A 24,734-nucleotide genomic window follows, 5' to 3' on the forward strand; every position below is an offset into this window, starting at 1 on the left:
AGGTAAGGAGTTCCAATGGTTAATTACCCTCACATAATTTCTAGTCTAAATTTATCTAGCTTCAGCTTCCAACCATTGGATTTATTATGTCTTTGTCTGCGAGATTACAAAGCCCTGTATCAAAAAGTCTTTTCCCCTAGAGATATTTAGAGACCATGACCAAGTCACCTCTTTATCTTCCATTGGATAAACAAAAGTTTGAGCTTCTTTAATCTCTGTAAGGCAGATTGTAAAGACCTCATATCATTCTTGTAACTCCTTCCTGAACCTTTTCCAATTTGTCATCGTCCATTTTAAAATATAGACACCGGAACTGGACACAGCATTCCAGTAATGGTCTCACTAATGCCATATACTCCTTCCAGCCATTGAATCTCAATTGCTTCCACACTGGGGAATTTGTGATGTTAGAAACCTCGGATTATAACACCACTGTAAAAATCAGGCAGGAGCAAAAGGCTAATTACACAGTAGAAAACTGCTTACACAAGCATTCTGATAAGTATCAATGATGAGACTAAAAGGCACTTAAGATAGCATTATGCTAATGGTTAAAATTATATAAACAGGCCCCAATCTTGCATACTCTTACACACATGTAACTTTATTCCCATGAGTAATCCTATTGATTTCAATAAGAATGTGAATAAGTAGTTTCAGGATTGGGGCACTTCTTTCTTTTCTCCAAACAGTTATAAGTTCTCAAAATAATTACCAAGTGCACTGAAATATCTCAGGCTTATTTTTACACTCAACCTAATTTTTCTTGCAAAGTTTAGTACAACTCTGTTTTTATTGGGGGTGGGAGTGGATGTTTGGTGTTTTGTTTTATTTATTATACTTTTTTGTTTTTATATATTTTTGAGCTGCTCTATCCTCTCTGAGAACTCAATCATAGTTAATAAAATTCTGAAAACTGGTAGAAAAACTTCAAACTACTCAATGAGGACAAGGGCCTTATGTTGCTTGAGGAAATGTGGCAGATAAACAGTAACTATAGCTATTTTAAATATCCAATGCAAAGGATGGGTAGGAGCAGCAGCACAACTAGTCAATTACAGGGGAGGGAGTAGTTGCAAGGAAGCTTCAAAGCATCAAGCAGGAGTTGTGGGAACCTGCTACAGGAACAGTGGTTTCCTAAGTGGTGTTTAAGTAGCACAGAAAATAGGCATCAGTGCCACGTAAGATTAGAAATTGAATAGGTTTTAATTTGACAAAGTTAGTCCACTTGGTGCCTTGGCTGGATGGTGACTGTGGATTAATAAAGTGCAACTATTTAATTTCATTCCTCCAGCACAGCACAGCACAGCACAGCACAGCATTGAAAAAGAGGTTTACTGGAATACTTCCCCCAATTCTGCAAACACCTGATCACAACATGAGTCCAGGATAAAAGCACAAGTTCTATACACTGCCTAGAACTCTATGCTTGTATGGCTCTTAGAAACAAATGTTACTGCTGTACTTTCAATTTCCCATGTAGATATTTTCCTTTAAAATAGATCAGTCTTTGTTAAATCGGTATTATTTTGATTACTTACCTCCTGGTAGGAGTTGGGGCTTGCTTTTAACTAAGGGAATACAATGGGAGATTTTGTTGCTGAATGACGTAAAGAGATGTTCACTGAAATCATCGGGCAGCTCGGCTTCCAGAAAGGTCTTCATGAACAGCCTGAATCCTTCTAAATCAATTGTCTAAAGTTTAAAAAAAATAAAAATAAAAACACCTTTAACTTCAGGCATTTCAGGATAAATCTAATATTAAATGAATTTTGGTTATTGGTTGAAATAGTAGAAAAACTTTAATAATATACATTTATAAAATATGACAATCACACAGTTTTAACTCACATAACTACAATTTTTTATTAATGTTTCAAAAATTCACAGCCCTTAAAACTCCACCTACAGCATTTGGCCCTGATTCTTATTTACTTTAAGGCTCATTTCTACAAATCTGGTAAATTACATTCACTCCCACTTTATGGCCCCCTTACACTACCAGAATGCTGTAAAGGGGCCTCAGCGTAAGTGAGAACCAACCCCTTTGTCTTGAGGACTTCCAATAGCAAAAATTTTCACATGTTGACTATATAGCATTATATAAACAAAAGTTTCCTTGTGATTTTTGCCATTTAATTTAATTTGTTCTTGTATTCTACAGCAAAGTAAAATGGAGAGACTAATCAGCCCATATTGTTGCTTTCATTTTGGTGATACAGTACTATCAGTTATTAAATGAACAGTAAAAGCTCACAATTACATTTTATCCTACTAAGTAATATAGAGTGACTCTGAGATTAAAGATGGCATGGAACAGATCAAAAGATTTTGAGATATTACAATTACTGTGTCATAACTGTATACTTATCACTGGAGTTACAGTGTTAGGTCAGTGATAATATCAAAAAAGCAGCGTATCATTATTTCTTAAATTAATATAAAGGATAGATTATGTTGCCTACCTTTGTTTCTATATCATAAATAAGGCTGCGAGTCTGTCACGGACATCACTGATTCTGTGACTTTCCAGGACCTCCATGACTTCTACAGCAGCTGATGTGGCTGAGCCGGGGGCCAACTGAGCAGCTCGGGCAGCCCCTGGACCAGCCACATCAACTGCTGCAAGGGCATTCTCGGGCCACTACACCCTCCCTCACCAGCAGCAGGAGGAGTTTGGGTGTGGGAGGGGGCTCGGGGATGGGGCAGAGGCACGGGACAGGGTGAGGGCTCTGGGCAGCACTTACTTCAGGGGGTTTCCCGGAAGCGGCAACATGTCCCTCCCTCAGCTCCTAGGCAGAGGCGTGGCCAGGCAGCTCTACGCACTGCCTCTGCCCATAGGCACCGCCCCTGCAATTCCCATTGGCCGTGATTCCCAGACAATGGGAGCTGCGGAGCCAGGGCTTGGGACAGGAGCAGCGCACGGAGCCCCTGGCTGTACCTCTGTCTAGAAGCTGAGGGAGGGACATGTTGCCAATTCTGGGGACCCACACAGAGCTGGGTAGGGAGCCTGCCAGTCCCACCAACACCCCCCAGCAGCAGCAGCAGGGGTCCCGGGTCACGTGCTGCCACCCACTCTCCCAGCACCAACACCAACTTTTGTCCTCTTCAGTAAGTTTTTGTTGTGCACATATTTCAAGTCTGATTACCTTTTCCAGAGATGAAGAGATCTATGAAGCTTGAAATCTTGCTTTCTTCAACAGAAGTTGGTCCAAAAAAAAAATTATTAGCTCACCCACGTTGTATCTCATATAGCCTGGGAACAACACAGCTACACTAACTGCAAACAACTTATTCACACCTCTAATATGACTGAAGTCAACAGGACAAATAACCTAAGGACTTTTCACTAAAGTATTGAAGAATCAAGCTATATGTTTGTGTTGTACTTATGTTATATAATGTTACTTTAGTGCTACAGAAGTCATATGTAAATAATGTAGCATCTGTGGTTTGCAAATCTACTAGCCCCCAAGTAAGTCCCTTCATCACCTACTATATTGCTATACATCTGCCAGTAAGACATCCTGTCTCTCATTTCTAAAATAATAAAGGTATAGGCAGACTCTGTTGTTTAAAATAAACCACTCTGTATAAATATTTTAAGCAGCAAGGTTCTAGATTTACTATGAACGAATTATGGTGAGCCTGAGGACTAAAATGTACTGCTGAGATGTGGTTATAAAGGATCATTCATTGTTGAGATGTCAACTCCCACCTCCGACTGTCCCAAGATGCCAGCCTCCATTGCCAACCGTTAAATTTTCATATAAGCATCTTTGTGCTTTTTCCCATGTTGCCCCTCATGCTTGGGAGGCTGTGATCACAAGCACGCCTATATTCTCACCCTGCACAATGTTGTAATAATCTTTGTATAAAATATGCCTTGTGAGGTATCATTTGAAAGCTAGTAACTTGCTGGTCAATAATACCATGGTGAAATGTATGTAGCAACATTATATGTAAAATTATGAAATCCCCCTATATAATGTTATTAGCACACGTCCAAAACCACAAAGCCCTAGAACATAAAAACGGCCATAGTGGGTCAGACCAATGGTCCATCTAGCCCGGTATCCGACTGTGGCCACTGCCAGGTGTTTCAGAGGGAATGAACAGAACAGATAATCATCAAGTGAACTATCTTCCCCAGTCACCCACTCCCAGCTTCTGGCAAAACAGATGCTAGGGACACTTTTGCCCAGGCAGAAGTTGTTAAACAGGTCTATTCTAAACAAAGAAATGTGTATTCATCCCAATTTACATTTGAGTAGTAAACAGGGTCCATGAGACAGTAGGGAGAGGAAATGGCAGGAAACAAAGCAAAATTTGCATCTCATCAAACACAGGTGGGAAGAAAGAGCATGACGCCTCCTTTACCACTTGACTTTTGCTTTGAGAGAGAAGCTTCAGAAGAATTTACTTCAAAGTTTGACTGGACAATAAGCAAGAGGGGCAGAGAACCCAGAGGTATCTCTCTCTATCTCTAAGAAGAGAAAGGCACCAGCACCTTTGGGATTCTGGGGGAGAAAAAGGTCATCTTAATCAAAGCCTTGAATCAAAGCTTGCTAGATTAAATTTTAGACTTTTAGATGCGTGTTTTCACTTTTATTTGCTGGTAACCATTTCTAACTTTATCTCATACTTGAATTCACTTAAAATCCTATCTTCTTGTGTTAAACTGTTTTATTTTTTTAATCTAAGGCAATCCAGTGCTGTGTTTAAGCTAAATTGTTTGGTTACTCCAGTTAAAGTAGCAAACTGTTGAATATTGACTCTTTACAGGAGCAAGAAACCTTTAATATCTGAACTGTCCAGAAGAGGAATGGACAGTGAAGAACACACAATTTTGGGAAAATTTGGGACTGGGAGTATGTTGGGGTCATCCTGCAAATAGTAACCAAGGCTTGTGCAAGCCGTCATGTGACTGGTGTGTTGCTGGCTGGCTGCTGGACCAGGTCTGCAACTATACAAAGACATTCAGGGTGAGAAATGCATGCTGGTAGGCTGTTTGTGCATGGCCCAGGTTGAGAGCTACAACAGTAAAGCATTGTTAGGCACCCACGGTTGTGGGGCAGGCAGTGCCACAACCCCTCACAGACCTGGACTCTGCTCCGGAATGGGACACAGGCGCTCCCTGTAAATATCAACAAAGCAGCTTCACCATCCTCCTTGAAATCCCTCCTCAAATGCCCTGCATAATGGGCCCCCCTGCATAATGGGGCCCATGACAAGGGCTCCTAGGCACTATAACAACATCATACCGGATGCATGATGTTATTAGCACATGTCCAAAGCCACAAAGCCCTAGAATATAAGAACGGCCATACTGGGTCAGACCAATGGTCCATCTAGCCCAGTATCCTGTCTTCCAAGTGGCCAATGCCAGGTCAAACCTATTTCCAGGTTACATGAAAATAGTGCAGTATAAAAGATACAATAAATAAGTATACATACATTAGGCTAGCACCTCAGTTCCAGCTGAGCTCAACTTGTCCCAGGAGCTTCCAGCAGCCTCCAGTGCAACAAAGAAGAATAGTGTAGGGACAGCTATGCCAGCTCTACAGCACTGAAGGACAACCGTATGCTAGAGGAATCCTCAGGTAGGGATTTATGCATGGAAGCAGTGCAAATCAGATTTAATGAGGCCAAGAATCTGGCCCATATTAATTTACAGTTGCAATAAGGCAATAAGAAAATCATTACCAGAAAACTAAATTACACTGGACAAGAAACATACACAAAGCTCCACCTTGATCCATGCCACATGTATGAAAATAAATTAAAAATTACATTATATATTGCCCACATTTAAGCTAATTTGTCAGATACTTAAGACATATGCAGTTGTAAGCCAATTTATCCTCAGTGCAAACATATAAGCTTTACACATCTTCATACCAGCATCTTCCAAAGACATTTATCATTACTACAGGTGATTTAAGACCAGCATCCAAACTTTAAATACAGATTTGTGCTTGTCTTGCAATCTTGTACATTCCTACGGTCAATTGAGAGTTCTGTTCCTAAGATGTCAGATGCTATTTTCTGCAAAGTCTATTTTTATTTGAGGACTAGTGGGCTGACAAATGTCACCTGCACTCTTTTTTCTCCCTCACCAAACTCTAGGGATCCTCCTCCCACTGCGTGCCACCCCAACAGACAAGTGAATTGATAAAGTAGGAGTGTCAGACATACATAGGCGCAATTTTCCATTTGTTCTTTTTCTCTAATGTTACTTCTTTCTCTTTTCTTCTAGCTCATCAACTGAACTACTGGTATGTAAAAAAACAACTGATAAAAAAATATTCCATACTGAAATATTATGGGACAAAATTTTCAAATGAAAAAGTAAACAGTGCACCCAAAAGTCAGTATGCAGCTGCTGTGCTTACAAAACTAATATTTGCAGACAACTTATTATCTGATAGGTCTGTGAAACACTAGTGGAAGATTTTCCACAAACCTTTGCACTAACATTTCCATCATTTCTTTTCCTGTGATTTAAAGTACTGAACATTTCAAGGGCTCAATTCATTGTTCAGATACTGGCTTCTCATATTCACGTCAAGCTCATAATTTCATAGTTTCACCATTTTACAATTTCAAAAAAATCACAGGGACTTGACAATGTAGACCTCTTTGAAAATGTTGACTTGTGAAGAGATGACAGGGAATTGAAAATACAAAGCACCATGTAGTCACACACATACATGCACAAACAACATTATATACAAACATGCAGGAATGGAAACGTCCATGGTTACATGTATTCTGGTTCCACACACCAGAAGGGCACCAGAACTTGTATTAGGTACTGTGCCCCCAAATTCCCTATGAAGCTGTCTAGCCAGGTGAAAGGGCCAAGCAGGAGCTATCAGAGCATCTATTGCAGCTGTCAGATAAGTTTTTGGGGGAACTACATAAGGGCTACCCTGAGTTTACTATGAAGGCTGAGATTAGATCTTGAAGGAAGTCCCTCCACAGGGATCCTGACAGAAAGCCTAATATGTGCAGAAAAGGCTACCCATGAGAAAGGTGGTACTCTCATCCTTACCAACTTGCTTGAAGCTGGACAGGCCTCTGGTAGTTGTAAGCATGTGTTCTGAGTTGCTTGCTCATTTTGAATATATATTTGTTAAGAAAGCCAACTTTGTATAATACAGAACTATAAAATTAAAAGGGATGTTCGATTTCATAGGTATTAAAAATTCCTAGCCATTTTCAATCACATTCTCAAGTTACTGATGTGGTAAACAATTCCATTTTCCAGTTCTGTCTGAACACTATATAAATTATTGATAAAATATGATTTTCCCCTCCCTCTTTTTAAATCTGATGCGTCATTTTATTTTTACTTTATTTTAGTGCTTTCATAACACGAGAGGTTATATAAATAAATATGGAGAGGTAGCATGGTTATAGAAAATAATAGGATGTTTCTTCATTATAAAAATTAGTCCAAGAAAAACATCCTTCTTAAAAACCACAAGTTTATAAGGAGCAGCTCCTTTAGGATCCATACAATCATTGGCTCCTACTTCCACATTTCTGTAGTATATCCTTCTCCGACAGTGAAGACAGAGAAATTAACACATCTTCGCCCATTAACTTCATCACTGGTACCTGCCTGAATATGAGTGGGTCTCTAAGGGCACAGCTTCACTGGTAATGTTAAAGTGCTGTTGCAGCAGCGCTTTAACATGACTTGTGTAATCGTGGCATAGCTCTCCCAGCACTCTAAAAAAACCACCCCCACTAGGGAAATAGCTACCAGTGGTGGGAGCGCGGCTAGTCTGTTCCATTTTACTTTTGCTCCTCTCCATGTCTCACAGCACACGGAAGTGTAGAGCTCAGAGAAATTTATTGTTCCATTATATGAGGATTTATGCAAGTGACTCCAACTAGTATTAACAAGAGTTAGCCTGACAGAGACTCCTGCACTGAACAGATGCCACAAGGCTCTAATATTCATATAGCTTTAGCTATATCCGGATATTAAGCATACATAACTCCTGCTGATTTAAATGGGATTTCTATATGCAGAACAAGATATGGCCATTAGACAAAATTTTGCTCCCCTGTGGAATTTTTTTCTTTAATGACAGATAATAAGAGTTTTTGATCATGGCATACAACATTTAATATCTGACAGTTACACATTTGTACACAATAGGTAATTTTATTGGGGCTAAATGGCAGGGCCGGCTCCAGGGGTTTGGCCGCCCCAAGAAGCCAAAACAAACAAACAAACAAAAAGCCGCGATCGCGATCTGCGGCGGCAATTCGGGGGGAGGTTCTTCACTCCCAGGTAAAATAACTCCTAGAGTTCTCCCGTTTGCTGGTTGTAGCATTTGGTGTAGGGACATGTAATGGCATGTCTACACTGAAAGAAAAAGTTGTGTTCTGTGTCAAATTGTCTGAAGACTGTGAGCACTAACCTCAGGGCAGACTTACAAACAAGGGCACAAATCCCAAAGTGGCTGTGAGTTCTATACTTAGATTTCACCAACCAAGTATCAGGTGTGAACTCCTCAGCCACCACAACAGCCTTAACATGGAATCATATGGACTCTCCTATCTTGCCACCCAGGCAAGCCTGCCTTTGTGATAAATGATCCCTTACACCAAAAATCACAATAATATTCAGGTTGCTCCCATTCCTAAAGGACCAGTCATTTACCCCAGGTCACCCTAGATCTCTCATCAAAGGCAACACTTGTAGCCAATCCAATATTAAACTAACTAAAGGTTTATTAACTGGAAAAAGAAACGAGAGTTATTCACAAGGTTCAAGCGGGTAAGCATACACACTAACGAGTGAATTGCAGTTTTAGGTTCCAAAAAGTAATAAAAGGTGTTGTAAAGCGCAAGCTCTATATGTCCTTTAGGACTAACTTAGGTATGTTTAGAAACATTGCCCTCTCCAAACATACCCTATGAGGGAGAAGGCAGAGGAGAAACTTGTTAGTTGTCTTTTGCTCACCCGAGCACAAAAGCTACTATTGTGGGTGGGCTGCAGAAAAGGCTAGACAATAAGGTCCCTCACTCTTCACCAACTCATTGTCCTTGTAAAGGGGATTAGGTACAATCTAGTGCTTCAGAATTCATCTTTAACACAAATAATTTTTAAAATATCATCATACTCCCTTGATTGTTTCTTTTTTCAAAACTGTATGTAGTATTTCAACATAAGCCCTTTTGTATCCATTGTCATGTAAATGGAAAATGGAAGTCATTACACATTCCATCCTATTTTCATGAAATATACGTTTATTTCAGTAAATAAGATAATTCCAAGTACTGTATAATTAGGACAACGATGTCAAAATACAATTTTCAGTTAAGTGCTTGTTTAATTATACATTAACCTGCCTGTTCTCCAGTTGGTGCCAAGCACATAAAGTATAATTGGTATTAACCTAGTGATGGTGATAGCATTTTTTTTTTAAACAGTATATGGGTCCAATACTTGAAAAATATTGTGATGTCACAGGCCAAGACTTTGCAGGGTCTATGTGCACTACTATGCACAGACTTAGTACTCTCAGAAGTACACGTTAGTAAAGCTGGAGCACTAGTCACAGCTGTAGCTAAGAATGCCTAAGCATTTCCAATATAAGCCCAATTTTTAAATCATTCTTAAATTTCCACTTTGGGCAGAGCCTAGGTCTGGAAAAGATGCAAAAGTTATTCTATGGTTTTGAAGTATGAAGGGAGCTAATAAAATAGACATTACCCATTAAATAAGAAGTTGAAAGTATTATTGTTTGTTTTTGTTTTTTTAAACTGTACTAGTATGGAAATGGATAGGGGTAGAAAGTGGAAATTCATTATGGAAATTGCCCTTACTGAGCGTTGCATTTGAGTATTGGGATGAATGTGTTCTCCTAGCATTTCCTGAATTAAATATTTAGGGTGTTGGGTTTTTTTAATAAAATTATGGAATATATTTTAAAGGTTTTAGCTACAAATATAAATGTCATTATCTACCACATAAGTAGAAACCAAATTCTGGCCATTGTGGTGCAGGTGTTAGCACAGCAAAATCAGAGTTAGTGTATGCCCATACATAGACTGCTCCTTGCATATTTGAGCACTGCTTCTTGGGAACAGTCTATGTATGGCCACACAATAATTGTGATTTTGCTGAGTTAATATGCACCAAAATGAGCTAGAATTGGACTCCTATTATGTGGCAGATGATGACATTGGCATTTGTAACTAAAAGTATTTTGAATATATTCCTACTGGGAACATAAATCACATATACAGAATAAGATGTATAATTGCCATTACCACACCAATGCACAGACCACACACACACCAATGTCGTCACTCTAGGAGCACACACAGAGTGACATGTCTGCTGGTTTTGCTGGTGTCAGATAATGTATTAGAAACTCTGGCTCATAAGTTTCCTCTGCAGAGGTGTTTTCTATTACATGCCCATGCGAATATAGCTGCCAGAATTTTGGCCTGTATGTTTCCAAATAAAAAAAGTAAATACTGGTTACCTGCCTTTTGTAACTGTTGTTCTTCGAGATGTGTTGATCATGTCGATTCCATTCTAGGTGTGTGCGCACCCACATGCACAGTTGTCGGAGACTTTTGCCTCAGCAGTATCCGTAGGGTCGGCTATGGTGCTTCTTTGAGTGCTGTGCTCACGTATCGGTATATTAGGTGCCACCGACCTCCTTCTTGCCGGCAACTCCAACAGAGAGGTAGGAGGGCAGGTAATGGAATGGACATGAGCAACAAATCTTGAAGAACAACAGTTACAAAAGGTAGGTAACTGTTTCTTCTTCGAGTTCTTGCTCATATCAATTCTATTCTAGGTGACTCACAACCAGTATCCTCGGACGTGGGCTTGGAGTCCAAAGTCTAACGGCTTGCAGTACTGCTCTACTGAAGCCAGCATTGTCCCGAGCTTGCTGAGTAAGAGCATAATGGGACGTGAATGTATGGACGGACGACCAGGTGGCCACCCTACAGATGTCCTGGACGGGCACTTGGGCCAGGAAAGCTGCCGAAGAGACCTGGGTCCTGGTCAAGTGGGCGGTTACAATTGCTGGAGGTGGTACCTTTGCCTGATCATAGCAGCAGTGAATGCAGGCAGTAATCCAAGAAGAAATTCTTTGAGTGGACACTGGAAGAACTTTTATTCTGTTGGCCACCGTGATGAACAATTGCCTCAACTTGCGGAATGGCTTTGTTCTTTCAATGTAGAAGGCTAAAGCCCTCCTGACATCTAGGGAATGAAGCCAACGCTCCTCCACCAACTTATGTGGCTTTGGAAAAAAGACAGGTTAGTAAATGTCCTGGCCCATATGAAACTGTGAAACCACCTTGGGCAGGAACACCAGGTGTGGCCACAGCTGGACCTTGTCTTTGTAAAAGACCATATAGGATGGTTCCAAGGTGAACGCCCTAATCTCAGAGACCTGGTGGGTAGATGTTACTGCAACCAGGAATGCAACCTTTCAGGACAGGAGAAGGAGAGAGCAGGAAGCCAGAGGCTCGAAGGGGCGGGGGTCCTGTTAGCTGTGACAGCATGAGATTCAGGTTCCACGGAGAAATGGGATCCCTGATGTGTGGGTAAAGGCGCTCGAGGCCCTTAAGCAACCTAGCAGTCATATCCTGAGCGAAAATCGACCTACCCTCAAACGGCGGATGGAAGGTCTAGATAGCAGCTAAGTGGACCTGGATAGATGAAAGGAATAGGCCTTGGAGTCTGAGCTGTAGAAGGTAGTCCAGGATTAACTGCAGCGAGGCTCACTCTGGCCGAATGCCTTTATCTGAGGTCCAGCAGGCAAACCGCTTCCATTTGGCCAGGTAGGTTGCTCTGGTGGAGGGCTTTCTGCTGCCCAACAGAACTTATTGGACACCGGCCGAGCACTGCTGCTCCTCCGCATTTAACCATGCAGTAGCCAAGCCCGTGAGGTGAAGTGCTGCCAGGTTTGGACTGCTGTGGTTCTGGGACAGCAGGTCCAGCCTGAGTGATAGCTGCAATGGAGCAGCCACCAAGAGGTTCAGAACTGTGCTGAACCAGTGCTGGAGCAGCCAAGCCGGTGCTATGAGGATCACTTTCACATTATCCTGCTTGATCTTCATGAGGACCCTGTGGATCAATGGTATTGGGGAAGAAGGCTTACAACAGAGCCCCTGACCATGGAAGCAGAAAGGCGTTCGACAGGAGGAGGGCCCTCAAGCAGATATCCTGCTCCTTTTACGTTCTAGGGTGAAAGTTTTTACAGATTCTACACTTGTCCTTTCTATGGGACTTCCCCAGGCACTTCAAATAGCTGTCATGGGAGATCACTATTAGGCATCAGCCTGCTGCATGACAAGCATGGTTTGAAGCGGGAGAGTGGGATATGCCCTGCTCCGGGGCAAAGTTCCAGCCGGGACTCTAACTGCAAAACTAACCTAACGCTTAACTTAATCGCTAACTAAGTACCTACAAACTATATACAAAGGAGATAGACAATGGCTGTAAAAAACCACTAATGCTCTTGCGATGGAAGACTAGAGCGCCAACAAACCATCACGGGTGGTAAGAAGGAACTGAGAGGGCGTAGGGTTGGCAGCACCTAATATACCGATGCATGAGCACGGCACTCAAGGGGGCTCCGCAGCTGACCCTATGGATAACGCTAAAGAAAGTCTCTGACAACTGTGCACATGGGCGCAAACACACCTAGAATGGATTTGACATGAGCAAACACTCGAAGAAGAACAAAGCTTCATAACGTTTAACGGAAATGGTTTGTCTCCTCAGAGAAGTCAATTCAACAGGATACACTGGAGTAGGATGGAAAAATCTTCATAGTCCCAGTGATGCAGGGTTCTGAGGACTAGTCACACCGCAACCCTATGCCTGAATTATGTTTATGCAAAAAAGTGTCATTGCATGAAATCATGCATTACAATAACATGAGAAATGAGAAAGTAACAAATGATATAGATTATAAGATCTGATATAAGTGGTACTGGTTTAAATCTGGAGTTACCTAATCAACCTCTGTGGATTTACAACATGATCTGCTTAATTCAGAGAAGAATCTGGCCATTAGTAATTATTATTTATAGTTTTCAGTAGGAAAGTTAGTGTTGCTACACTAATTCACAACTTAATTAATCCATCCCCAACGAACAGCGGTAGCTATGTCAGTGGGAGAACCTTATTCACACCCCTGAGGGTACATCTACACTACAGGGGGGAGTCGATTTAAGATACGCAAATTCAGCTACGTGAATAGCGTAGCTGAATTCGACGTATCGCAGCCGACTTACCCCACTGTGAGGACGGCGGCAAAATCGACTTCTGCGGCTTTCTGTCGGCGGCGCTTACTCCCACCTCCGCTGGTGGAGTAAGAGCGCCGATTTGGGGATCAATTGTCGCGTCCCAACGGGACGCGATAAATCGATCCCCGAGAGGTCGATTTCTATCCGCCGATTCAGGCGGGTAGTGTAGACCTAGCCTGAGTGACATAAGTTATACCGACGTAAGTGGTAGTGTAGACATAGCCTAAGTGTTAACACAAATATAATGATCATGTGCATACATAAAGGGGAGAACAGACTGTTTGCCATGGAGACAGCTGGAAATTAAAGTTACTATGGAGGATTGGGAAAGGGAGATATATACGGTTTTAGAATAACTGTATGAATGAAAGGGATTAAGCTGATAACTGCGGAAGCTCAGACTGTTTCAAACCATTCCCCTGCCTGTGAAGACAGTGCCAAAATCCAGTGATAGCTTGAGTTTGGATAATTTTTAATTTCATTTCATTTTGATAAAATTCTTGAAAAATTTCATATTATAAAAGTATGTTATTACAGCCATATTACCTTGCAAACTAACTGTAATGAAATTTCCTTTACAGTGAAACCTGCATAGATGCTCCAAATTTTTCAGCCTTTTTCAGTGACAGATTTGCTACCTCTGATTTTTAATGAAAAATAAATATACAAATAAGGTATGTGAATACTTATATTTCTTACTCATGTCTTGAAAATTGCTAAGACTTACAAGTTGGCAAATCACCCTCAGTATTTCATCTTGTGAGTGACTGATTTTCTGGGAGCTTTAAGTACGGTGGGCCCAAATTACCGTTGTCCTGCACCTTATATGGTAATTTATACCAGTGCAAAGTGAGCGTAAAATGTTACCACTTTGATTTGGCAGTAATTTACATCCACTTTGCACTAGTGTAAAACAATGTACAAGGTGTAGGGCAGTGATGAATCTGGCCCTTTACCCCCTTGCTTTGGTTCCCTTCACATTCAGAAATATATCCACTTCAAACCAGTGGAGCTATGTTAATCTGATCCAACTAGGGTTGTGCTTTTTATGATATTTTCTAAGACAAATTATTGTATTTGAAATAGATAGTAAAAGGGGTGGCTTATAAGGTCAGTGTGAAAGATATGAGTGATGGCATCTGCCCAATAGTGATGTTCCGCGGTGATGCCAGAAAAGATGGTTTCTGGTTTGTGTTACTAAAAAGGGCCCCAGGTCACATCCAATGGTTGGCCAATGACTGTAAGTATTATGATTGGAGGGAGTGTTTTTCGTATGTTGTTTTATCGGGGAAATACTTAAATATCAACCACATACCATTGCACAAGTGCAGAACTGTAGCACAAAGCCATCATCATGAAAACAGAAAGGGATGGAATATATTGTACAATAGAATGAAAAATAGAAAAGCAACAAATATATATTGAGAAAATATTTTAACCAGTATTTCCTAATGCAACCTGAATAAACCTTAATTCAATTAAATTAATTTAGAGATTCTACCAAAGTCTGGTCACTACCTGTAATTTCACAGATAATATCCATTAGAGGAAAATACAGTAGGCCTACCATGTATCTGAACAGAAAATACAGAGGGTTGTAGAACTGCCTACAAGCACTGAACAGTGCTTTTTCAGCCAACATATATAAATGGATATAAACCAGACATCATAATACAGTACCAGAGAAGCATCTGTTTAGTGTCTCCAGCTTTCTCATTTTATAGAAGAAATGTTTCAAAATTAGGGATGGAGTTTTCTAAAGAATGCAAATTTATGAAACTATGAGGCAGAATGAGGAAAAAAATTCCCCTGCTGACATCTTCCAACCATTCCCAAAAGCATTCTAAAAAAAAATAATAATAATTGTATCATAATCTTGCAAGATGTTCATGTTCTCTAAAAATCCTAAAGTTTTCTTCATTTATTACTAGTAATAAACAAACAGTGCTGCAGGATGGGAGAAAAATATCAATAATATCTTACAAGTACGAAAGGGTATGTCAGAGGCTCCTTACAAACACATATAATGTGACAGTATTTGACACGTATTATCTGTCACTGTTCAGGGCAACTGCACCTGTATTCCTCTTCTGTGGTCCAGAAGAGCACCCACTCTAGGCTCCCAGCTCTGACCTCAGACGTCACCTCTTTTGCGCAGAGACCCTCATCTCTCCCCCTTCTGACTGGGGTATTTCCAGGATGAGCAGTTCCTTGTCTACATGGTGATAACCTCTAGCAAGGCAAAATGCCTAAATGGCCACCATCTGCACTGTTCTTTTTCTTCAGAGATTAACAACAGTGTATTTGCCAGCAGTTAAGTTACCATACAGCCCTTTATAAGCAAACACATTTATTCTTAAGGTGAGGCATTACAAAGAACACACATTAAAAACAATAAGAGAACCTACATACATACTTAAAAGCCTGTCAGGGATCACCCCCTCACTCCAACAAGGTTGATTAATCCTTCAAACCCCGCACAAGGGTTTTTTCCTGTGGCCACATATTCATCACAGCTTCAGCTCAGAACAGGCACCCTTATGACTCTGTGAGTCACTCTTTTATCCTGTTTGGGTCTTTGAAACCACCATGAATAGGTAATCAGTCAAACAAAGGTCCTCCACCTTCAGGGTGAAGCTTCAAAAAGCTCAGTTCTTGCATAACCAGGGGAGATTCATTTGCATTCACGTCCCCTAGAGGTTTTCTGGGAAACCTATTTAATTTTAAGAGTTCACTCTTGGTTTAGGCCACTGTTCAAGCCCATTGTTCAAGAGATTCCTCTGAAGCTCAGAACACTTCCCAACATTTACATCAGCCAAGTATTTTAGATAAATTACATATACTCCACCAGAGAAGTAGATTGCATCATGGAACAGGCCCCCCCGATTACGCCAAGAGAACTTTCTTCAATACAGAAATAACCCTTCCCCACTCCGACTGCACACCCCTACTTGTCACCTATCACCCCACACCGAAACCCATATAGGGTATCAAACAGCTACAACCCATACACAATAGGGACCCCTTTCTGAAAGAAATCTTTCCAGAACCCCCTCTTCTGGCCTTCAAACAATCCCCCCAAACTTTCCAAGCTCATCATCACAAACAAGCTCCCTACAGATGAAGACACATTGATTCAAAGCGGCACCAGACCTGCCAGAGCAACAAATGCAAAACCTGTAGATATATCTCCACTGATACTATGATTAAAAATAAAACCTCCCACAACACAATTTTCAAAAGCCATGGGTCTTACAAGTGCCTGTCATAACCATAGGTGCCGACTCTGTGAGTGCTCTGGGGCTGAAGCACCCATGGGGAAAAATTGGTGGGTGCTCTGTACCCACCGGCAGCTCTCCACCCCCGTGCCCCAGCTCACCTCCGCCTCCTCCCCTGAGCGCGCTGCATCCTGCTTCTCCCCCTAGCTCCCAGCACTTCCCACCACAAAACAGCTGTTTCGCGGCAGCAAGCACTGGGAAGGAGGAGGGATAAGGGGGAATGCGGGACTCTCAGGGAAGAGGCGGAGCCAGGGCGGGGATTTGGGGAAGGGGTCAGATAGGGGCGGGGAGGGGACGGAGACTTTGGCGAAGGGATTGGAATGGTGGTGGGGTAGGGGGCGAAGTCTGGCCGGGGGCAGAGTGGGGGGTGCGAGCACCCACCAGCATCAGGAAAAGTTGGTGCCTATGGTCATAACCTGTGGTGTATCTCATCCTGTGCACTAAATGCCCCAGTAACAACTACTTGGGTGAAACCAGATAATTACTACACTCTCATATTTCACACAGGAAAATGATAAAAGACAAAAACACACCACATCACCTGTCAGTGAACACTTTCCACAAAGCTCTATAACTGACTATCAATCCTCATATTCAAAGGAAACCAGCAGAACACTTTCAAAAGACGAGCCTGGGAGCTTAAATTCATAACTTTGCTAGACACTAAAAAATCATGAACTGAATAGAGACACCAGATTTATGGTTTATTACAACAATCTATAACCCACTAACAACAACACCCCCCGCCCCCAGCTGCCTTCTTCCTCCAATTCCTTTCCTCTGTGATTGGGGAGGTATTAACAGGCCACTTCACTTTGAATATCCCTTGAATATGTGTTAACTGCTTATGCTCAACAATCTGCTCCACTTTGTATTTAGCTGGGACACTCTGGGTATGTCTACATAGCAAAGAAAAACCCACAGCTGGCCCATGCCAGCTGACTTGGGCTCGCAGGACTCAGGCTGAGGGGCTGTTTCACTGCACTGACTTTTGGGCTTGGCCTGGAACCTGGGCTCTAGAACCCTGCGAGGTGGGCGGGTCTCAGAGCTCAGGCTGCAGCCCAAGCCCAGAAATAATAAATAAAATAAACCCTACCCAGGAATGAAACAGCCCCGAAGCCCAAACCCCACAAGCCTGAGTCACCTGGCCTCAGCCAGCTGCGATATCTTGTTGCTGCGTAGACATACCCTCTGTGTACATTTCCCAGCCCCAAAGAAGAGCTCTGTGTAAGCTCAAAATCTTGTCTCTCTCATGAACAGAAGTTGGTCTAATAAAAGGTATTACCTGACCCATTATCTCTCACAGAATTTCACAATAACACATTTACATTTTTAATACAATCAACTCCTAAAATATTTAAACTCAATTCAATAAGGTTTGACTGAATTAAATAAAGTTTGTCCAGTATCTCTCACAGTATCATTTTTGTCATAATTATCAAATTGTCAAAATTACCATAATTATCACAGTACCATTCTTGCCTAACCCCCTAACTCTTGTTATGTATGTATGACAAAATGTCCATCGGCAATACCAGGAGGGATGAGCTGGAGTGCCAATGAGAAGTGCAATCAGGAAAGTAACAAATACTTTCCTCATGGATTGTATTTTCTAACCAACCTAATTCTCAATTACTGAGGGACAATCTCCACTCATTGATATATTTTGCTTTCCACAATCAAATCTCCATACAACTTTTCATGTGTGATGTAATCAAGTATTCGGACTGTAATATCTAAACTGTACTGTTAAATCTATTCACCTAAAATTTGGATTATCCTGTATCTTGGAGTGAAAGCAATGGCATTTTGCAAACATCAATAACTCCAATTAAACTGCTGCAGTCATCAGTTAAGTATTTTTAAACAATAATACTATTATAACAATAACAACAACAATACCCCTATACCCCTTTATGCCATGGTGACCATATAATGTCTTTCTAGTGCATTCTGCCACAAATTATTCTGTGTATTGTTTAAAAGTTAATTGTCATTTCTTTTATTTAATGTAACTGGCCACTCTTCAGCTGTATCACCCCTGAGATGGTAAAGATTTGATCAGTACAAAAGGTCTGTCTGAAGTAAATGTATGGGCAATTGAAGATAGTGTCATGACACTCCAGCCTTTGGATGTTTGATACATTCTTTTCTGTATGCTCAAATGTAAATAGATTTAATCCAACAGACACCACATGCAAACATCATTCAGGTGCTTGTCCTGCCAAAGCTTGCTTGTCCTGCTGGGACAGTACCATTCTTTTTCCTCCCTGTACTCCCTTATGACTACTTCCAGTGCTGGTATCTGGGGAAGGCGGGGGAAGGACAAGAGAAATCTAAAGTGTATCTATTCAGGGCAGATATGCTTTAGCCTATAAAGGATTTTGTTACAGTAGAACCTCAGAGTTATGAACTGACCAGTCAAGCACACCCTCATTTGGAACTGGAAGTATGCAATCAGGCAGCAGCAGACACACACACACACACACACACACAAAGGCAAATACGGTACAGTACTGTGTTAAACATAAACTACTAAGAAAATTAAGGGAAAGCAGCATTTTACTTCTGCATAGTAAAGTTTCAAAGCTGTATTAAGTCAATGTTCAGTGATAAACTTTTGAAAAAACAACCATGACGTTTTGTTCAGCATTACAAACATTTCAGAGTTACGAACAACGTCTATTCCCAAGGTCTTTGTAACTCTAAGGGCATGGCTACGCTGGAAACTTCAAAGCACTGCCGTGGGAGAAGTGTGAGTGTGGTCGTGCGCGAGCGCAGGTAGAGAGCTCTCCCAGCGCTCCTGGTAATCCACCACCACGAGGAGATTAGCTCCCAGCGCTCAGAGCCTGCTTACACTAGCGCTTTAAAGCGCTCAGACTTGCTGAACCAGCAAGTTAGAGCGCTATAAAATGTAAGTGTAGGCAAGCCCTAAGGCTCTAATGTATTAGTAAAATAATTTCTAGCTATATAGTATGAAGAGCTATACAGTATGGAATCAAATGTTATTTCTACTTTCTTTGTGCTACTTAGAAGGCTCTTTCACACCAGGCTTTCTTATCAGCAGCACTGTGCTGCATACCACTGGGTCTAATAAACAAAGTAATTAGCTTTGGAGCCACTGCTCACTCCTTCCTCTATAGAGATTTTTATACTGTGAATGTCATTATTTTGTTATATGCAGTGTTGTAGCTGTGTTGTTGTAACCATCTTGGCCCCAGGACTTGAAGAAGAGCTCTGTGTAAGCCAGAAAGCTTGTCTCACCAACAGAAATTGGTCCAAATAGAAGACATCACCTCACCAATCTTGTCTCTCTATTATTTTGTTAATTATACAATATAAACACTAGGACTCACAAAAGTGTCTTGTGATGAACATGACCACAAACCTCTGATGTGTTTTACATTACACCATCTTGGAACTGGAGTTATGGGATATTAGATATCACTATAGAATCTTCTTATAATAATTAAAAAGTTACAGCTTGTAACAAAATATATTTTATATCAATATTCTTGGATACACAATAAAAAGAGAACAATATCTGCCCTGAAGAACACCTTGTTTCTCAAGGTTTCTTGCAGCAAGTAATTTCACAGAAAAACCACTTTTCAATTGATGTTTCAGCATATCAGTTTAACAACTGTCCCACATTATCCATCAGAGAAGACTGATACAAACTGACTTGCTGTAACCCATAATCAAGTCCAAAACATAAAGACTGTGCTTCTTCTCATTATACTTGTGAGCTCAGAAATGCTTCACCTTTAAAAATTCATCAATAGCCATATAAAAAAATCAATAGCTATCTGAATGAATCTTGCTTCCAACAAAGTGTTTATCTCACTTTTATTTTAAAGTGAATCACTAAACAGTACTTTGAAATACTGTCACATAAAAAGGGATAATGCTTATCCTGCCTCTTAACCATCCATAATTGCTACTATATCACCATCCATAATTGCTACTATATTCATATATTGTTTCCATTATGATCCTGATTTTGGAGAGGCTTAGCATTTCAATAATTTCAGCTTCTCGCTTATAAAAGCTGAATCTTGTGTGCACATAAAATCATTTAAAAATAAGTCATATGTCAGTCACAAGTCAGTTTGTAAACAAGGCTGGTGGAAGCCAATGTGACTGGTGTGTTGATGACAGGCTGCTGGGGTCCGAGCTGCCAGATCAGGGTTTCAACTACATACAGACACTTAGTGTGACCTGCATTCTGGTAAACTGAGAGTAGCCCAACTGAGGGTGGGAGCTACAACAGCAAAGCATTGTAAGGCACCCTGGGTTAGAGGGGCAGGCAGTGACAACCTCCCACTGGTCTAGATTGCACCCCAGAACGTGACAGATACCAACTAGTTACTACAAGGGTGGGCAAACTATGGCCTGGGGGCCGCATCCAGACCTTCAGACGTTTTAATCTTGCCCTCAATCTCCCGCCAGGGAGTGGGGTTAGGGGTTTGCCCTGCACCCGTGCTCCAGCCGAGGAGCAGGATTGGGGGTTTGCCTGGCTCCGCACAGCTCCCAGAAGCAGCGGCACATCTGCCCTCTGGCTCCTACACATAGGGGCAGCCAGTGGGCTCCGCACACTGATCGCAACCCATGCACCGCCCCCACAGCTCCCACTGGCCGGGAACCACGGCCAATGGGAGCTGCAGGGGTGGAGTTTGCAGACAGGACAGCACACAGAGCCGCCGGGCCGGGCCTCCACATAGGAGATGGAAGGGGGATGTGACACTGCTTCCGGGAGCTGCTTGAGGTAAGCGCCACCCAGAGCCTGCACCCCTGACCCCAACCCCTTGCCCCAGCCCTGATCCCCCTACTGCCCTCTGAATCCCTCGGTCCCAGCCCAGAGCACCCTCTTGCACCCCCAATCCCTCATCCGCACCCCCAGCCAGAACCCCCCCCACCTCCCTGACAACCCCCACAACCCCTACCCCTGCCCGGAGCCTCTTCCCACACCCTGAACACCTCATTTCTGGCCCCACCCCAGAGCCCGCGCTCCCACCCAGAGCACTCACCCCGTCCCACACTCCAACCCTCAGTTTCGTGAGCATTCATGCCACCCCCCATACAATTTCCATGCCCAGATGTGGCCCTTGGGCCAAAAAGTTTGCTCAACCCTGAGTTAGTATGTAATATTTGCTGGCTGACCCGTTCTCTAGTAGTTGGAAAGTTGAGGAACATAATTTTCTGGAATCCCTTGTTGCCACTGTTGGCATAGGCTCTTCAAACATATTGCTGCTTGAGCTGTTATTGTATAATAAACCAATTACATGGAGCATTCACTCCCTCTTCTCATGGTTTCATATCCCAGATAAATATCTTTCATTTACTGTTTTGGGGTCTGGGACATGGATAAACTTGGTATAAATGAAAGCTAAGGAAGAGCTGCACTGGAGTTTTAGAGGTCAGGAACAGTGTTTGACTGCACTACTCAATCTTCCTCACAGACACTTTGTTCCTGAATATAAATCCTGATTTTTAACATTCCTATACCGAGCACTGAGCCTCTCTAGAGCAGTGGCTACTAACTGTGTTGCACTGGATATGGTTTTGCTATGTGGAAAATAAATGCTCTTTGGATATCAGGTGAGATTACAAAATTCATTTTCAATTGTGAACTAAGCAGGATTTACAAACCTTAGAATCACATTGTCTCTGGCCCTCGCGCAGATGTACAGAGGGAAGACACAAGCAGCTGTCAACCTCTAGATTCATCTAGTTAGCTATCTACTGTAGTGTGGATATATTTTGTTGTTTTAGGGTCTGAGCACAACAGGGTAATGTTATTATATAGCTAATTACACTAAAGTTTATATTCTAATCAAATTCTGAAAGTTGGATAGTTTATGGGACTAATTGGCTTTGTATCACACCAGTGTACATGTCAATGACACAGTATGATCATTGAAAGATTATGTGATCATATTAATGCTTCTCAAAAAATAATAGCTCACAGGAACAGAAAACATTTCCAAGAGCTCACTAGAAATTACACATTATCTTGTGGCTGATTATCCTACCTCAATTTTCCAGGCTGCTCTTAATTACACTATTAGCAAAATTTTGGACAGTCACAAAGACACAAGTTAAATTCGCCTAATGAAAAACAACATGCTGTCTTAGTAAGAATACACCTTGTTCTCAGCTTCAAATTGTAATGCATTACCTGAGAGAGTGGCCACATGAAATATTTATCAATATATGAATGTTTCAGTGGAACCCTGCAAATAAACAATCACTGTTCATATTAGTAATAACAAAAAATCTAATGAAGAAAGGTTACTTACTTGATTAAGAATGTCTTGTTTCTGTAGTGCATGCAAAGAAAGAGAGAACACATACTTTATATTAATGCAGTATATAAAGTAACACTCAGACTCTGTTTTTATAATAGGACTATTTTAGTTGAAACTTTCATTTTGTAGATAAACAGGTTTGAAAGAGAACAAACACATTCCATTATTTTATGTTAGCATAGTTGTTAAAAATGTGTCTAGTCTTGATTAGACTTGCATCTGATGAAGTGGGGATTCACCCACAAAAGCTTATGCTCCAATACTTCTGTTAGTCTTAAAGGTGCCACAGGACCCTCTGTTGCTTTTTACAGATTCAGACTAACACGACTACCTCTCTGATACTAGTCTTGATTAGTTAGACAGTGCAAGCATTTGATTTTTAACCATGCAATGATAGATATCCAAGGAAAAATAACAATGAAAACAATGTCTTGAAACTTTCATCATCAGCCCAGTGTACTCTGTGTAAGTTATCTGTTGTCAACAATGAATGTCAGCAACAGGTGTTGCTGAACCAGTTCTGAGGAGTTTAACTGCAAGCACAAAGAAGGATAGACTCTGGTCAGCACCTTTTAAAATAACGTGATGAAATGCTGTGTTTCCTATCATTTGTACAATAAGTAAATCAAAACAGTGCTTTGGATGGAGGGATTGTAGTCACTTTTTCCATTTATTCACAAATGCTCAAAACTACTTCAGAGTAAAAAATACCACTCTAGATTTATTTATAGAAGATGTGTTCTGGGTATGAATTATATCAAATGCCCCAAAACCTAGTTAACACCAAGTTAAGATTACTGGTGACTCATGCTCTTCCAGAATGTTGAGTTCAGCTAATCTCAAATCTTTAAAAACCAGAAAATATAGAATTAAGGTACATGCCATTGAAACCTTAACTTTGCCCCCTGCAGCTGGTAATTTCCAACGAAAAATATCTGCATACACTGTAGTACTGTGTTAAGTGTTGCTGTAATGAATAGTGGAGGGATTAGCTGGAGAAGCTTCGAAGAGCTGTAATTGTGATAGAAGGAGATCTGGAGCACCCTTTCCTATTTGTTTATGATAAAGGAAAGACATGCTTTTGTACCAATCAGAGATCCAGTATGCCTTATTGCAGCGCTGAGTTCTGTTGGTTGTGTCAGTAGCAGTAAGTAAGGGGTTTCTTGCCATGAGGATTGTCAGCAGTGAGGCAGGATAGGAGAGTAGTCTGTGGGTTTAATGATGGGTAAGTAAAAATACAGTGCTAGACAGAATCCTGGGGATAAGGACAAAAGGGTTGTACAAAGGGATTTTTCTAATATTGGGGGTGTTCCTCTGATGTAGGCTCCATATTTGAGTACACAGCAGGTGTAGATAGCTCCTGTTCAATGCACCTCACCTAAACATAAGTTTGATTCACCAAAGAGAAGTTGTTAGATCTGTCTTACAGTGATCATGTGCCCTATTCCCTGAGTGTGCTGCACTAACTACAGGGGCAGAGGTTTTGTATGTGTTTTATGGCCATGCTGGGCCAGTGCTCAAAGGGAGGTAAGGACACATTTGTATGTACCTTAGCTTTGTATTTCCTAGTTTTCAGAAGTTTGTTTACATTACCTTCATGGGTGCTGAAAGGCCTGAAAGAGTGGGGGGCCAAGCCCCTACCTCCCAATGGCCTGACCCTCCAGGAGCCCCAGCCCCCCCCCTCCCCCCCCCCCGAGCCCCCGCCCCCCCCCCCAGCTTCACCCTCCTGGAGCCCCTCCCCCCTCCCACCAGCATCCCCTACCAGAGCACCTGCCCTTCCCATCAGCTTCATCCTACTGGAGCCCCTGCTCCCTCCCACCAGCCTCATCTTCCCAGA

General features: G+C 41.7%; 1 protein-coding gene across 2 annotated transcripts in view; it reads right to left on the reverse strand.

The window, feature by feature from the left end:
- Positions 1 to 24,734, reverse strand: part of DGKB (diacylglycerol kinase beta) — a 457,353-nt gene that overhangs the window by 383,452 nt on the left and 49,167 nt on the right. For both annotated transcript variants that reach the window (XM_034760549.1, XM_034760547.1), the window contains exons 3-4: positions 22,889 to 22,909; positions 1,542 to 1,695 (exon numbers count right to left, since the gene is read on the reverse strand). In XM_034760549.1, the coding sequence (XP_034616440.1) occupies positions 1,542 to 1,695; positions 22,889 to 22,909 (175 nt within the window). The remainder of the gene's footprint in view (positions 1 to 1,541; positions 1,696 to 22,888; positions 22,910 to 24,734) is intronic.

Source organism: Trachemys scripta, chromosome 2 (genome assembly GCF_013100865.1).
Source record: "Trachemys scripta elegans isolate TJP31775 chromosome 2, CAS_Tse_1.0, whole genome shotgun sequence".
NCBI classification, from domain to species: Eukaryota; Metazoa; Chordata; order Testudines; family Emydidae; genus Trachemys; species Trachemys scripta.